A 15,401-nucleotide genomic window follows, 5' to 3' on the forward strand; every position below is an offset into this window, starting at 1 on the left:
GCTCCTCACAGCTAATGAGCATACTGTAAGCATCAGTTGTTGTGTAAGTGGTCTCTGTGCTGGTTTAGATTTACAAGGGCAGAGTGAGGCATAAAATATATAATTATTCCAGCTTCAGTGCCCATGTCATTATTCTTATGCAACACTTGCTAACATACTAAAATGTTTCTTTTCCACCATTCATTCATTTTTTCTTTTTTTCTTTCTTTTTTTTGCCCTTTTTACAGGGATAAAATGTAAACTGTAGGTGTTTTACAAGAATGCATATCTCTTCCTCATTACAGGGTAAAAATGCTGAACCTCACTTCTTTTTGCATTTTACTATTGCCTTTGGGTATTAACGAGAGCCTTGCATTCTAAGACAAAGGACAGACTACACAAGGCCACAAAAGATATAGCTATCATACATGCACAAGTGTGCCCTTTATTGTGCCCTTTCACATTTTATCTGCTTCTGTACATAAAAAATGCATGCAGAACAGGTTTTTGGGATAAATAAGAAAACATTGCATAATTAAAAAATATGCACAATAAAGAACACATTTAAGCAAACGGAGTAAGGGACATGCACATCAAAATTGTGAATAAAGTAACCTATTTAAAATGACTGACATTATAGTCTCTTTGCAACTCAATTTTAAAACATATTAGCTATTCTTAGCAATGGTGTCAAAGTCAATTGGAGTGCATGCCAGAAAGAACAGCTTAAAATGAGACCATTTTTGGGTCAGTGGTATTTTATCTTCTGGAAAAACTCATCAACAATTTGTTAAGATTACTGCAAAAGAGTTACAATTGTCATTCATGTGCAACCATTCATCTGATTGCAATAGTAGACAGAAGAAATAAACCAAGCCTGTTCAGCTGGTATAGTTGTGTGGCTGTAATCTAAAAAAAAATGCTTTTGAAAACATGAATCCTTTTCTTCTGTTTGTTTCCATTTGGTTTTTGTTTTGATGTGAAAAAAGATCAAAGATAAACTGCACTCAGAAGAGTAACCTAAAATCAGTATGAACACATAAATTCAGCACTTGGTTAATTTACTAAAAGCTTCTAATGAAGATCTTTATGTGCCTCAGCTGCAGAAAGTTTCCTCTTGTTAAACTGAGTGGAGCTTAAGTATGTACAAAGCTACAGTCTTGAAGAATGTCTGTGCTTGGCTTGATCTGTGATGAGATTAGCTATCTCATGCTCGTATCATAAACAGAACATTATTATCTTTAGCAGAGTGTGAGCAGAGACAAACTACAAGACATATGTTGCGGGAATGCGCATTCATCACTTGCACATAGGCAAAGTTTATCTTTCTTTTGTTTGTATGACAAAAAGACAGATATGTCAGGATGGGGCAGTGGTAACATATACAAATATTTCTTGTGCAGCTGTGGCAGCAAAGCAGACTGTTTTCACAGATATCTGACTTTAGCCTTATTTGACCATAAATGCACACCTTCATGGTCAATTTTGTTAACTTAGCTTGATATTTTTCTTGGTAATTGAGGTGGTTCAAAACTAATCATTTTAAAGAAATGGGGGGTCACATTTTCAAATTTGTGCCGATATAGCCAAAAAGTACAAAAATAAAACAACAACATAAAAAGGTCAAAAAACAAAACAAAAAACATTAAGTAGGCAGAAAAATTTTAATAAAAAGTTGTCCACTGTTTTTAAATGCTAGAATAAATCTTTTTGCCATCCAGCTAATCCAGCTAGCATGGCTTTTAACATTTTCAAAGCTCAAAATCTTTTTATAGACATTTTAAAAGTGCAGTTATTGTGCCCCAGAATCCTGATTTCGTCTCTATATTGTGCTTGTAAAATATGATACAGTTCTGTAAAAGACTGATGCTTAATGCACTGCTTTATCTATGTTGCTTGTTAGTCTAATCAGCTTATAATTATGACAAATATGTTTGTTCATGCCATTGCAGCGGCTGCTGTCTCCTCTGGGTCCTGATGAGAGTCAGCAGCAGCAGCTGTCACCTCTGTGGTAGCAGATGGGTCACTAAGTCCTGAGGATAGACTGCAAGATGTGCCTTAAGACACCACTCCAATTTCCCATCAGGCCTTTAAGAGGCAAATGCAAAGGGGCAGCTCATTTGCATCAATTTGCCTGATGGAGAACAGAGGTAAGGAAAATCTTGAAAGCATCCATCATGCCAGGAAGTGAAATGTGATTCTGAAGAGCATACAGACTTTTTCTTTAATTTTTTCCACTGCAACTTCAGCTTATTATAATTAGTCCTATTGCTTTAAGTCCATAGATACTTGAAAAATAAATTAACAGATAAAATGGCAGAACAGAGATTAATTTAATCTCTGTCAACAGCTGTTTGAAATGGATTTGCCAATAGTGTCTAGATTTACTTTCAGCTTGATGTCTTTTCCTCATAAATCAATGCAAAATGTATGAAAAAAGTATGATTATTTGAGTTATGTTTAATTTTTTTTTTGTAAAGTGTTGGCATGCTTTACATGATTTGGTTTGGAGCATATTTGGTAGCAATGTCTAGCACAGATTTTGCTGAACTGTTTAGCAGAACATTCACTTGGATTTTTCTCCGTTTTCTTTGCAGAAATATCCAAGTTCAAACAGGATGGCCGAACACTGGTGCAATGCAATTGTTTTAGGAATCAAATTGAGGCTGCGTCCCAATTTTTATTTACCTTTGCAAAAGCTAGCCTGCACCTATATGATACGCTGAACCTTTAGTATAAACTTTCATTCTGACTGAAGGCCTTGACAACTCTGTAAGAGGTTTTTCATCATTTATTTTTCTCTGTCCGTACTATCTTTTCAGCCTGTGCCTCAGTAAAGCATGTCCACAGAATAACGCTGTTATCAGCATGTTTTACTGAATGAATGGTATTAATGAGGTATTTTCACAGTCTGTCTGGAGCTATGACAAGGTACTTCAATGTTCATTTTGTCAGACTGGAGGTGTTTCATTTAAATGCTCTGAGTGTCATGCTAGAATTAATGGATTTCTGCACTAAAGGTTGTCCTTGTGTAAGGTTTCTTACTTCCACAAAGAATCCCTGCATCTCATTAATTCTAACCACTGGATTCTTTATAACTTGTCTGATCAAGACCCTTCGTTCCTACTTACTCTCTTTGGCTGATCAGATACATCTATGATTAATGCTGGCGATTAAATTCTTCCTTTTGAGAACGTTGGAGAATTGTGATTTTTACAAGTTTAAAACTATTTGTTTTGGTAACTCAATATATGCTATTAAAATTGCATTTAGATACAAAAGCTGGAGGTTAGACCTTTTAAACAAGGTCATGAAGTGACTGGTCATTTGTCAAGGCTGAATTACAATTACTTCCAGCATTTAATCTAAATGTTCTCATTTAATATAGAAAAATTAGAACATTTAAATCTGATTTATTTTATTTAGTTCATTCATTCTCAAACAGACACTGTTTTCTTCCTAACAAATTTGAGCTAACAGATGTTCAGTCGTGTCCTGAATAAAAATTAAAAGTCATCATAGTCATAATGATTAACTATGGCTCAATTTATTACAACTACATAGTTGTAATAAATCAAAATTAGTTGTTGCCGTAGGAAATTAAGGTAAGCATTTGCCACATGGCCATTTTCATAAAGCCAAGGGATGAACTTATAAAATGGATTTAATTATTTATGAAACTTATGCACAAATAATTGATTACACATGTAAACCTTGTCAAGAGGACAGTTATCATTAGTAATAATATTTTTGCAGGCCCACTGTTTAATTCACCTTTTCCTCCCCATCTGTAAAAGTATAAAAGACAAAATGACCTACACATATGGGCTAATTTAAGCTTACATATGCATCAGTTTGATTATTTACTTTGCTGCAGTTATTAGAAGAAAATAAAAAGGCTTAACCTTTAATTTCTGGCCTTTTTTTTTAAAAAAAATGTTGGATGTTATAGTTACATCCTTGGCCTTGTGATGCAAGCATCCAACATGTGGTTTATACAAGTTACCTGATAGGAAATGGAAAAAATCCTGAGTAGCATTGATATATGAAGACCAAGTTGACTTTATTGTTATGTAGCCATTTAATACAGAAATGGGGGTGTTTTTTTTTTGTTGTTTTTTTTTGTTTGTTTGTTTGTTTGTTTTTTAATCTTGTGGGAATATGAATAAAATGGAAAGTGGCTTTGCCTTTTCCAGGCCAAAAAAAAAAAAAAAAAAAAAAAAAAAAGCCCAATGAACAGAACTGCTGTTTCATCAAAGTCTGGTCTATTTCTGACCACTAAACATGTTTGCTCATTAATAATTTCTGAATTGTCTGTAATTGCACTAATCTGACTCACTTGATGATAGGATTGCTTTTCTCTTCATAATGTAAATGAAATTGAAATTAAATAACTTGAGGTAATTTATCTGAGGATACATCACATTTCTGTTTCAGAGTATTTGCCAGTAGCTCGCAGTAATTTGTCAACTGTCCTAAAGGATTATTCTTTCTTTCTAATTAAGTAATAGACTGATACAAGGCCACCAAAAGGTCAATAACATAAGTTTTATATCTATTTTTTGGTAAAGCATAATTGTGATAGATATGCAAAAATAGGTTAAATAGGTTCAATCAAACTATAACTTTAACTGTGCAAAGCCTTATGAACTCCAGCTTGAAAAACACAGTAAAAAAACAAACAAAAACAAACAAGTGTCCAGTGTTGCTAAAAATACAATGGAAAAATGTTACGCTAATTATTACATAGTTAATATTCATCAGAAAACAACTAAACTGTCTACATTATTAGTTGACTAAAATAAATCATATTTATTTAATGTTTATATAGTTGAAATTATTCACTGATTACTATGAAAAAGGGTTGGAAGGGTGTGGACATGGCCTGTCATGAAAAAACAAAGTTTGAGCATTTTAACAACCAACTAACATTAATCCAATATAAACTTTTCCCTTTTTGACCTCATGCATTACAATTTACAAGGATGTGGCACAGTTGTGTAGGAATATTAAGAAATGCATGTTTACATGTTGGCATAACTCATGCTTTTCAAAAACCTTTGTCAATACTACTATACTATTACTACTACTACTACTACTACTACTACTACTACTACTACTACTATTACTACTGCTACTACTACTACTACTAATATTATTATTAATAATAATGATAATAAAAGTGTAGATCACAAATAGCAGAGAGGCTTTAAAGGTGATACCATGCAATCAAACGGAAATTATAGTGAATATGCAGAAACTTCACTGCAATGAATGAACGAATGAATGAATTAATTGATTAATAAATGAATGTCATTTGGGTTTGCAAGTCTTTATTCTGTGCAACATTTCCTTGAACTTGCAAGCCTTGGGTTAAAAATAAAAATAAAAAGGAGAAAAAAAACAAGAAAAAAATTCTTGCATGCGAGCAGTCTGCTGGAAATAATTTCTCTTTGCTGATAGGTTCTTCAGATACACCAGCCCCATTTGCTCATGGATTGCCCTACTACACCCCCCCCCCCCCCCCCCCCCCCCCCCCCCCCAGTTTCTCATTGGCTTTTGGCAGTGAAAGTGCCCCTGCCATCGTTTGCCCATGCAGTTTGCAATTAATATTGTATGTAGTCTCTGGCTTTGGTGCTTTTGTACTGATCATTTCCATCAGCGCGTTGCAAGGACGAAGGTACCCTGGTTGAACACAAGAGATGATGGGATTTCTCCAGTCTGCTGCTGCGCGACCACATCTGTCTCCCTCTGAAACTAGATAAGAGAGAAGAGACAGGAGACTGCTCGGCAGGGAAGATGTTCTGCGCCAAGCTGAAAGAACTGAAAATATCCGGAGAGTGTCCATTCTCCAGCAGCGCCAAAAATAATGAGCTCGGAGACTTTGAGGAACGCTCAAGTGACGCTGCGGATTTATTGCCTATATCTAAGGACGTGCACGGAAAAATTAGTGAGGATGTACCTCGACAGAAGACAAGCAGAGCCAAAGTTAACCTGCATACTCTTGGGGAGAGCATTCGAAAATTGGCATGTCCAGAGGTGAGTTATAAAAGCATTTATTTTGCACCTCACGCGACAATACTGCAACTGGCTTTGTAGAAATGTGAAGACCTGTCATCTCCAGCAGTTTGCTTTGTCGCATTTTCTGTCTTAACGCACAAACACAATGCCTTCTTTTTCACCTGAGATAATTAAAGGACAATTTCACACTTAATGAATAGCAAATAAGCGCGTCTGTAAGTAATATTAAGTCTTACTGGATGATGACCATTAACTTGCTGGACACTTTGTAATACAGTTTCAAAGACTGCACACTGCCCTTCAACGAATGATGGCACTAGGAGATCACAACAGGGACTCTGAGAGGTAACTTGTTTTCCATCTTCCTTTTATTTATTGGCCATGTTTTCGCACCACTTCCACCACAGCATGTGTTCTTATAGTCCAAAAATGATTGCACAGTTTAGTTCTGCTGTCACTCTCACGACCAGACTCATACTAATGAGGACAACAACAATGAGGAGGGATACAGACTCAGGCTGCTATGGATACCAGGAGAAATAGAGAAATGGCTCACAAAACCACTGAGAAACATGGTTGCAGACACAGTCTGTATTTTCTCATTATGATTTGACACATTGAGCTAAAATACTTTGTCCCATTACCAATTATTTGTCTATGAATGATATGTATTGGTGCTCCTGTGTATTTTCCAAGAGCAACTCCGATGGTAGAATCTGCTTTTCAGTCATGACGACAGACAGAACATTTTGGGTGTTACCCTCTCATCATCCATAGGAGAGTGAAATTTCTAGGAAATTGTTGTATTTTGCACAATGAAAAATAATCTTGATTATTATTACATTCCAAGTCTGACACATTGTCTGAACAGCAAAAAAACATATGCACCACTGAGCACAGTTTGATATTTTTGACTTTCCAGTCCTGCGATTTGCTGTACTCACTACCAGAGTTGCAGTGAGGAACCAGAGCATTTAGTAGAGATGATGAAAAGTTACTCAGCCAAAACAGGTAACAATTTTCATGTTCATTATGCACAACATGTAACTGGCTTTTCAGAGCGCTGGGTCATGCATCAAATTTTCTGTTTTCTCCATTTGCATCAAACAGCAATCCCAATGGAGGCTTTGAAAGTTTCTTTTGGCGAGGAGGTCTTCAACATGTGTTATGAGGAGGACGGGCACATTTTGAGAGTGGTGGGGGGAGCTTTGCACGACTTTCTCAACAGTTTCAATGTGTTGCTGAAACAAAGCAGCATGCTGCCCAACCTGGACAGAGAGGATTGTGTAAATGAACCATCAGTGCTGTGTTTAGACAAGGACCCAGGTCTGCTTATTGTCTATTTTTTCAACCCGTGCCCCACCACTGAGCTTTTTTTTCCTGGAGTTATCAAAGCTGCTGCCCGCCTGCTGTACCACACCACTGTGGATGTGTTGAAAGACCCCCTAAATGCTAAAGACAGCATCCTCCAGTCCAACCCACAGCCTAGTCTTCTGTACACAGTTGTAGTTAAAGATGCTAAAACTCTTAGCCCCAGTCCATTGCGGGCCACTTCAGCAGGGACCCTTCCTACCTCTCTCTTTTCCACTATCTTCCCTTTCCACATGATTCTGGACCAGGACCTGGTTCTCATACAAATAGGACACGGGCTCAGGAAGAGGCTTACCAGAAAAGAAGGACTGAGATGGTCTTCCACTTTTCAAGAACACTTCTCTATTGTATCCCCTCAAATTAAATGTACCTTTCAGGGTATCCTGACCATGCTGAATGCACAGTTTATCATACGGATCAAACACGGAGTCTCCACCACAGATAACACTGGGAAGGTATGTGGACATAACTGAGAGAAAAACTTCAAAAGTGACATTTTTGAGCAATGAGGTGGAAAAGGTTCTTTCAGAAGGGGGGGGGGGGATTGAGCTGTTTACAAGCAGTCGAGCCTATTAGTGGTATACTTGAGCGCACTTGGCCTGAGGTAGAGATCAACGTTAAACCCCCAGTGGAGATCAGAAGCAAATGTCAAACCATTTCATCCATCAAAGGCACAGCCATGCTCATGCTATTTCTGTAAGAGTGCAACAATCGGTCGCCATGACAAGAAAAAAAAAAAAAAGTATCATTGAGTAAACGTGACAGTGGTGTAAAACAGGTAGGAATCAGTGAGAGGGTGAGTAAACAAACATCACAGTGTCCTCCATCTGGGGTTGATGATGTGTTACTTTCAGTCCGCTGAGCACAGACATGGCTACAATGCCAGTGGAAGTGACATGATTAGAATAAAGGGATAGTTTTAAATCAGTCCAACAACAGACTGAGAGTCTGTAGCCACATAAAAGACTATAAAACAACAGGAATAAAAAACTGTTGGATAAAAAAAAAGATATTTTTTTTAGATAAAAGTGAAGAGAAGAACTGATGAGAAGATGGTATCAGGATAAAGTATTGCACATGCATTTTTCTAATAATGGCACAGGATTTTTCTTTTACCGCTTAGGTGCATTAAATCTCAAACAGGTCTCATAAAACTCACAGGCCTTGAAACCTGACCTTTGTCTTAAAACTTCAGAATAGTTTCTCTTAAAAGCCTCACTGCCATTAATTCTGTTGTAACAGCACCCATATTTTTCATTTTCCTATTTTATTTTATTTTATTTTATTTTATTTTATTTTATTTTATTTTATTTTATTTTATTTTATTTTATTTTATTTTATGATACTTGACATTCTCACATAATACTTGGCATTAGTAAGTTACAGATCAGAAACAACATGCTGTGGAGGCTGATGAAAAGGCCCTTGATCTGTCCAGCGTTACGGTCACAAACAGAAATGCTGGGTTAATAAATATTCAGGCCTGATGGTGAAATGCAAGAAAAAAATCACATAAGAAGAATTTTATCGATAAGAATGTTGTCTGCATATAATGAGAAAACATCCTGTCAGCCCCTCTGCAATGTTGCAAATAAAAACTTTGATTTAGATGCAACTTTTTGAACCCCTGCTTCTCTGCTGTATAATTAGGTCTTTTTAGGTTTGCTTACTGTTGTGGAAAGCTGCATACAACCGCTAACTCAGAAATACCAAATTTGACAAGTTTATTTTCATCTTTGTCTGTTTACACAAATGTAAACATAAGCGAAAGAGGGATCTTGAGAGAATCTGTGAATGTGCACATTGCATATTTTGCATAAGTACCAGAGATGCCAGTGAAAAAAAAGATTTATATATTCTACATTTTACATCTAAATGCAATTTATTTGGTAATTTGAATGTAGCAAACATATATATATAGTTGACTAAATCATGTAGGTTTTGACTAAAATAAACCGTTATCACAATTTTGCCTTTTTTCCTTTCAGCTCATGGACCTTAAAGGTCAGATGATTTATGTGTCTGAGTCCAACGCTATCTTGTTCTTGGGCTCACCATGTGTGGACAAACTGGAGGAGCTAACAGGCCGCGGTCTCTACCTGTCTGACATCCCTATTCATAATGCACTGCGGGATGTGGTCCTGGTTGGTGAACAGGCCAAAGCCCAGGACGGTTTGAAGAAGCGGCTGGGTAAAGCCAAGGCAGCCTTGGAGCATGCACACCAAGCTCTGGAGGAAGAGAAAAAGAAGACAGTGGACCTTCTCTTCTCCATTTTCCCAGGCACTGTAGCACAGCAGCTGTGGCAGGGTGAAACTGTCCAGGCTAAAAAGTTTGATCAGGTCACGATGCTTTTTTCTGACATTGTGGGCTTCACAGCTGTTTGCTCCCTCTGTACTCCGATGCAAGTGATCACAATGCTCAATGACTTGTACACCAGGTTTGACCACCAGTGTGGAGAGCTTGATGTTTATAAGGTAGGCTTATAGCTTCAAAGTTTAATTGATTTGTTTTAGTTGGAGATTTGTGGCTGACACTGTTTTGGTTTGTATCTTTTAAATATGCTAAAATATTAAGAGATTACAAATTCATTTTCTCTTTAAATGTATTTTTAAGAAATTTGATTTTGCAATTTCCCTAAAGAAATATTAATTTTCAGTCTATTGGTTCAACAAATGTATCAACAATAAGTTATACATAATATAAAACCTTTCAGAGTTAGAATTTTGAAACAAAAACAATGATCAGAATTTCTTTTTTACTCATTTACACCAAACAAGAATATTTCAGTTCTCTCTCTACTGTTGGGCATGTTGAGTTAAATACATTTCAGCTATGTCTACTTTACAACCCTGATTTCAAAAGAAGTTAGGATATGTGTAAATATAAACAGAATGCAACACTTTGCAAATTTCATAAGTTAGTATTTCATTTATTTTATTTCAAGTGCAGAGTGGGTAATATACTACACTCTGAAATTGAGATATTTAATGTTTTCATCAAAAATCCTGAATTAGCTCTTCTTTAATTGGACTGCAGTGACATATCCCAAAGAGGGCAGGGGTTGCAAAAGACTTCAAAAAGTATGTGGTCCTAATAGAAACAGCTGGAGAAACACATTACATCTTATTAGGTTAATTATCAACAGATGAAATTTCAACAGTAAGATTAAAAAATTCTCACAACCATTACAAAATGTTGAAATATAGTTTTTCATTAGTGAAAATAGTTGACCATATCATGCTGAAATACATTGTGTTTTTTCAAATTTAAGTTTTACTGTCAAGATAATTCTATTTTGCGTTCGGAAGACACTATGATGGTAACTCAAACAGCTTTCCTATTGTCTGCCAAAGGCTGCTAAATTGCAGGGAGGCTGGATAATGTAATCAAAGTGTTACAGAAGCATAACAGAAAGAGAAGCATGTTTGACAAAGATCTCGTAAAACGCTAGGAAGTCAGAGGTTCCTTGAGGACCCTGTTTCCACTCCACATGTAGACTAAAAATAGTTTCACTGTGTCTTAGCCGCATAGCTGAGTGCTCTCCAGTCCAGATTCACACAAAGATGGAGAATCAAAATCTGTCAGTGTGAAAAGTTTTATTATTCAGCAGTTTCTGACCTCATGTCTCCAATTGCAGGTCAAACTGTTAGATGTTGATTTATCTCCATTTGACATTTATCATTTTGTTTAAACATCATTGTCTTATCATGTCACAGTAATTTCCGAAAGTTAACTTAGGACTTTCAGGTGCTGAAAGCTCTGAACATATTATGTGACTGGTTACTGACAGGAGGCCCTTGACTTCAGGGAGAAGCCACAAAAAGCTGCAAAGAGCTTTTATTCCATCTTGATTGTCAGCTCAGAAATAATTTTAATGATCTTCCACTCTATTCAGGTGGAGACTATTGGTGATGCTTATTGTGTAGCTGGTGGCTTGCACAAGGAGAGTGAGACACATGCTGTCCAAATAGCACTCATGGCTTTAAAGATGATGGAGCTTTCAGACGAAGTTATGACTCCAACTGGAGAACCAATACAGGTGAGGGTCAAGTACTAATCACGGTAATAGTCCTTCTTCATTCTGATTATGGAACTTTGAACTATGAAAGTTTTCATAACCTGAAATGTCTGTGGTTTACAAACTCATCATTTTTCCTCTGTTGCAGGCTCTGAGTTTAAGTACATTACATGATAAAATTGTAAATGGTAAAATCTTTGCGGAATGGCATTGTCTAGTTATTCAGTGTGAAGTAATAGGTAATTAAAATTAAAATTATAATATTTTTAAGCATCATATCCATATAAAGACAGCCTAGTTTTAATAATCACACTCCAGTCAAGCAATATGCATTTTATTTAACATTTAAATTATGCAACTCAACCAGATGAACTATATAAATACAGTAATTAATTATTAATACTTGAAAGAGTTTTAGTACGCAGCAGAAAAAATGTATTAACGCAACTGTCAAGCTACAGATCAATGTTACGTGAACTAATCGCAAGTGTGCTATAATAAAAAGTATGCTGTCATAGGTGTGCATGTTTGACTAAAGACAACAGTACCATCACCTCACAGCAAGAGGTTTTTTTTCGTTCAGACCCCTTGGGTGTCTTGAACTTTACTGTTCTCATGTGCCTTCACAGATTTCTCTGGATGGTGCACATTTCATACCGTCCAGACATGCATCTTTCATTAAAAAGCAGGGATATATTGATTGTAATCTGCTGAGCTGATACTTGTCCGCTGATTGACACTGTTTTTGTCGCTCATTTTTATTTGACTTGAGAAATAATATGTTGTAGTACAATATGTACCAGATTATTGTTAGACACAGCCATCAGTAGTTATTATCCAATTGAATGTTAGCCTGATTGCTTGTCATGCAAGCTGAATATCAATTAATACTGATATTAGAAATATATAAGTTTGGGTAACACTTTACAATCATGGTACAAGTCATATGCTTAAGTAATGCGTAACTAATGCCTTAATTAATGAAGACTTTATCATGAATTCCTGTTGCTCTCCATCAATGCATGATGATCTCAATGTTGATTCATGTAATTACTGCACCCCTAACTGATTCTCAATGGATGAACATTAGTTTTATGTTAATTCATCAATGTCGACAAAATTGCTACTTTTTTTTTTTTTTGTGTGTCTTTTTTTGAGTGTACCTTTAATGCAAGGTACACTCAAAGAAGTTAATTTAGGTGAACATGGATATGTAAACGCACTTGTAGTGACTATTAAGGCTTTAAAATAACTGTATTAATGCAGTCCATTTAAGAGGATATGACACTGGTATATATGGACATGTTTTATATCAAATGCATAGCTGCTTTAGAAACAACAACAACAAAAAAAAACCCCTACATTCAATGTTTAATAATAGTCGCTCAAAGGGCTTTTTCATATCAATGTTCACCCAAGTGAACTTCTTTGAGTGTGTCTTGCATTAAAAAAAACAGCAGCTGAGCATTAAATATATGTTTCTATCTAAACTGGCAAATATGTCAACATATTGATTAATAACAGCGAATTAATGTTCATCAATTGACAATCAATCAGGGCCAATTAATCACATGAAATGACATTGAGGTCATCATTAGTTCATGATGAGAAACAGGCTTTCATAATAAAGTATTTATTAATACATGCATTAGTTCATCATGAGTTACACATAAGTATATGATTTGTACCATTATTGTAAAGTGTTACCTAAGTTGGTATCCTCATAATCTGTGTGTGTGTGTGTGTGTGTGTGTGTGTGCATGTGTGTGTGTGTGTGTGTGTGTGTGTGTGTACATGATTATTGGTACCTGTGAGTTTGTTCAGTAATATGGATGGTTCCCTGCCTCTTTCTCAGTATCAGCTCAGTATCTCAGTATCAGATAAATTTTAGTCCTTTCATGTCCATGGATGGGAGAAAGTAGTTTTAGAGAATTGATGGATGGATAAATCTTTAATGCATCAATCATAATTATCCAAAAACATCCCTTATGAAATGACCTCACAGGTAATTAGACCATACCTTTTAGAATGTTTTATAACTTTTGCACATTTTACCAAAACCCTTTTGTCACTTCTTGGTTGGATTTATTTTCACTTTTATGAGGGTTTGAAAAGAATTATTTAACCTCTGTGGATGCCAAATTGCTGGGTACCTTGGTTACGCATGAGCATAACGATAATTGATATTAAAACTTTGATTCTTCCTAGTTGAGTTAAACTAATAAAACTGGGCTTTACGGTCAAATGACCACAATTTGATCTCAAATAGATAATTTGCACAACACCACTGTTTTTTTTAACATGTAGTTGTTCTTTGACCACAAATACACACTATTTATGATTGCATGACTCATGGTGTGGTGGTTGGTCTTAATAGTAATAGTTATATGTGGGATTTACCCCTGAAAACAGTCATGTTGAAAGATATTCAGTAGCCTAATATGGTTCCGCTTGGTTCAGTGCTTTAGCCAAATATGGCCACATAAATAAGTAACAGTCTACTTCTCTATTCATGTTTGATTTCAAAAGGGCATTATCAAGGGTACAAATGGTACCTTAGAACAACCAATCACAGCAACAAAATATGTAAGCAATGGGCCTTAGTGGTGGTCACTGTGCAGTGTTTGAAACTACCCCATTATCAGATGAATGATAGTTGTTGGCGTGGGACAGGAAAGACCCTTTTGAAATTTGTTTGATTTACAGACTGATAGATTCTGCAAGAAAAAAATTAAACATGAGCTCTCATTTCCCCTGATTCCCAGGGTATATATTTAGCCTAAACACTTCCAATTGCCATTAAGGACGTTGCTTCAGTGTATGCTGTGGCTCTGCTTAAAAGTCTTAAAAATGATCAAGTCCTCAAATGATGGTAACTAAAGCCGATGGAATCACAGAAAATGCAAAAAAGCATGCAGGACTATTCTTATTTGCCATGAAATACAATGTATCTGTCTGATTCCAGCGTCATACTTGAAAATGACCCCAAACATTCACCCCAATCTTCAACATGGCTCCCTCAAGCCCTGATATGAACATTGTCTGGTACACAATGTTCATGAAGATACTAGCAGCACAAGCTGTTGGATTCAAATAGCGCTTTAACATTAGAGTTGCTGATTTAAATATACTATTTTCCTTCTTGATATCTAATAAATATCATGTTTTTCTTGCCCATACAATATTTATTTAGCTAATTTTAAAAACTATTTGAAATGTTGTGTTAGTTTTATCATTTGTCTTCATTCATTTCTATTTGCTTGTTATACTGTCCTGTCTTTTAGATGTTCTGAAAAAGACTGGTTAGCATTAAAGCATAAAAATACAAGTGTATAACTGTGGTTTGAAGTATGGGGATATACATGGGTCCTTATATAAATATACAATATAAGGCCTTTAAGTAAAATATTACCATTTCTCTTTTGTTTTCTTTTCTTTAACCTCAGATGCGTATTGGCCTTCATAGTGGCTCAGTGCTAGCTGGAGTTGTTGGGGTAAAGATGCCACGCTACTGCCTTTTTGGGAACAATGTTACCTTGGCAAACAAGTTTGAATCGTGCAGCCAACCAAGGAAAATCAACATCAGTCCTACAACCCACAGGTGACAATATTCTACAAGCAACCATTAGCACCGTAACTCCTCAATATATTCCCAATAGATTTAGCCAAAAAAAAAAAAAAAAAATCACAAAACAATTGAATTTCTGCCTAGTATATATCTGTGTATGATGTCATTGTTTTTAACAAGAAGCTGTTGAGGAAAATAAAAGGTCCAAAGTGCTCTTGACAGGAGACTTAACTTTTAGAGAACTGTGTTTCCTCTTGTGTCAAATAATTTGCTACATTGTTTTATTTGCATGCTCTTTCTCCCAGATTGCTGAAGGGTCGCCCAGAGTTTGTCTTTGTTCCCAGGAGCAGACAGGAGCTTCCTGTCAACTTCCCAGAAGACATCCCTGGTGTTTGTTACTTTTTGGAGGCAGCCTTCAGACCCTCAAAACTCAACAAGAAATGA

At 36.0% G+C, this 15,401-nt stretch overlaps 1 protein-coding gene across 1 annotated transcript; it reads left to right on the forward strand.

Moving 5' to 3' along the window:
- Nucleotides 1-5,778: 5,778 nt before the first annotated feature.
- Nucleotides 5,779-15,401, forward strand: gucy1a1 (guanylate cyclase 1 soluble subunit alpha 1; the record flags this gene model as incomplete). Its single annotated transcript, XM_079264768.1, has 8 exons — nucleotides 5,779-6,018; nucleotides 6,278-6,345; nucleotides 6,923-7,011; nucleotides 7,111-7,826; nucleotides 9,360-9,845; nucleotides 11,267-11,410; nucleotides 14,836-14,990; nucleotides 15,263-15,401. 8 exons carry the CDS (start codon nucleotides 5,779-5,781, stop codon nucleotides 15,399-15,401), a joined length of 2,037 nt encoding a protein of 678 aa, XP_079120894.1.

The sequence above is a fragment of the Telmatherina bonti genome, assembly GCF_933228915.1.
Source record: "Telmatherina bonti genome assembly, chromosome: 3".
Classification (NCBI taxonomy): domain Eukaryota; kingdom Metazoa; phylum Chordata; class Actinopteri; order Atheriniformes; family Telmatherinidae; genus Telmatherina; species Telmatherina bonti.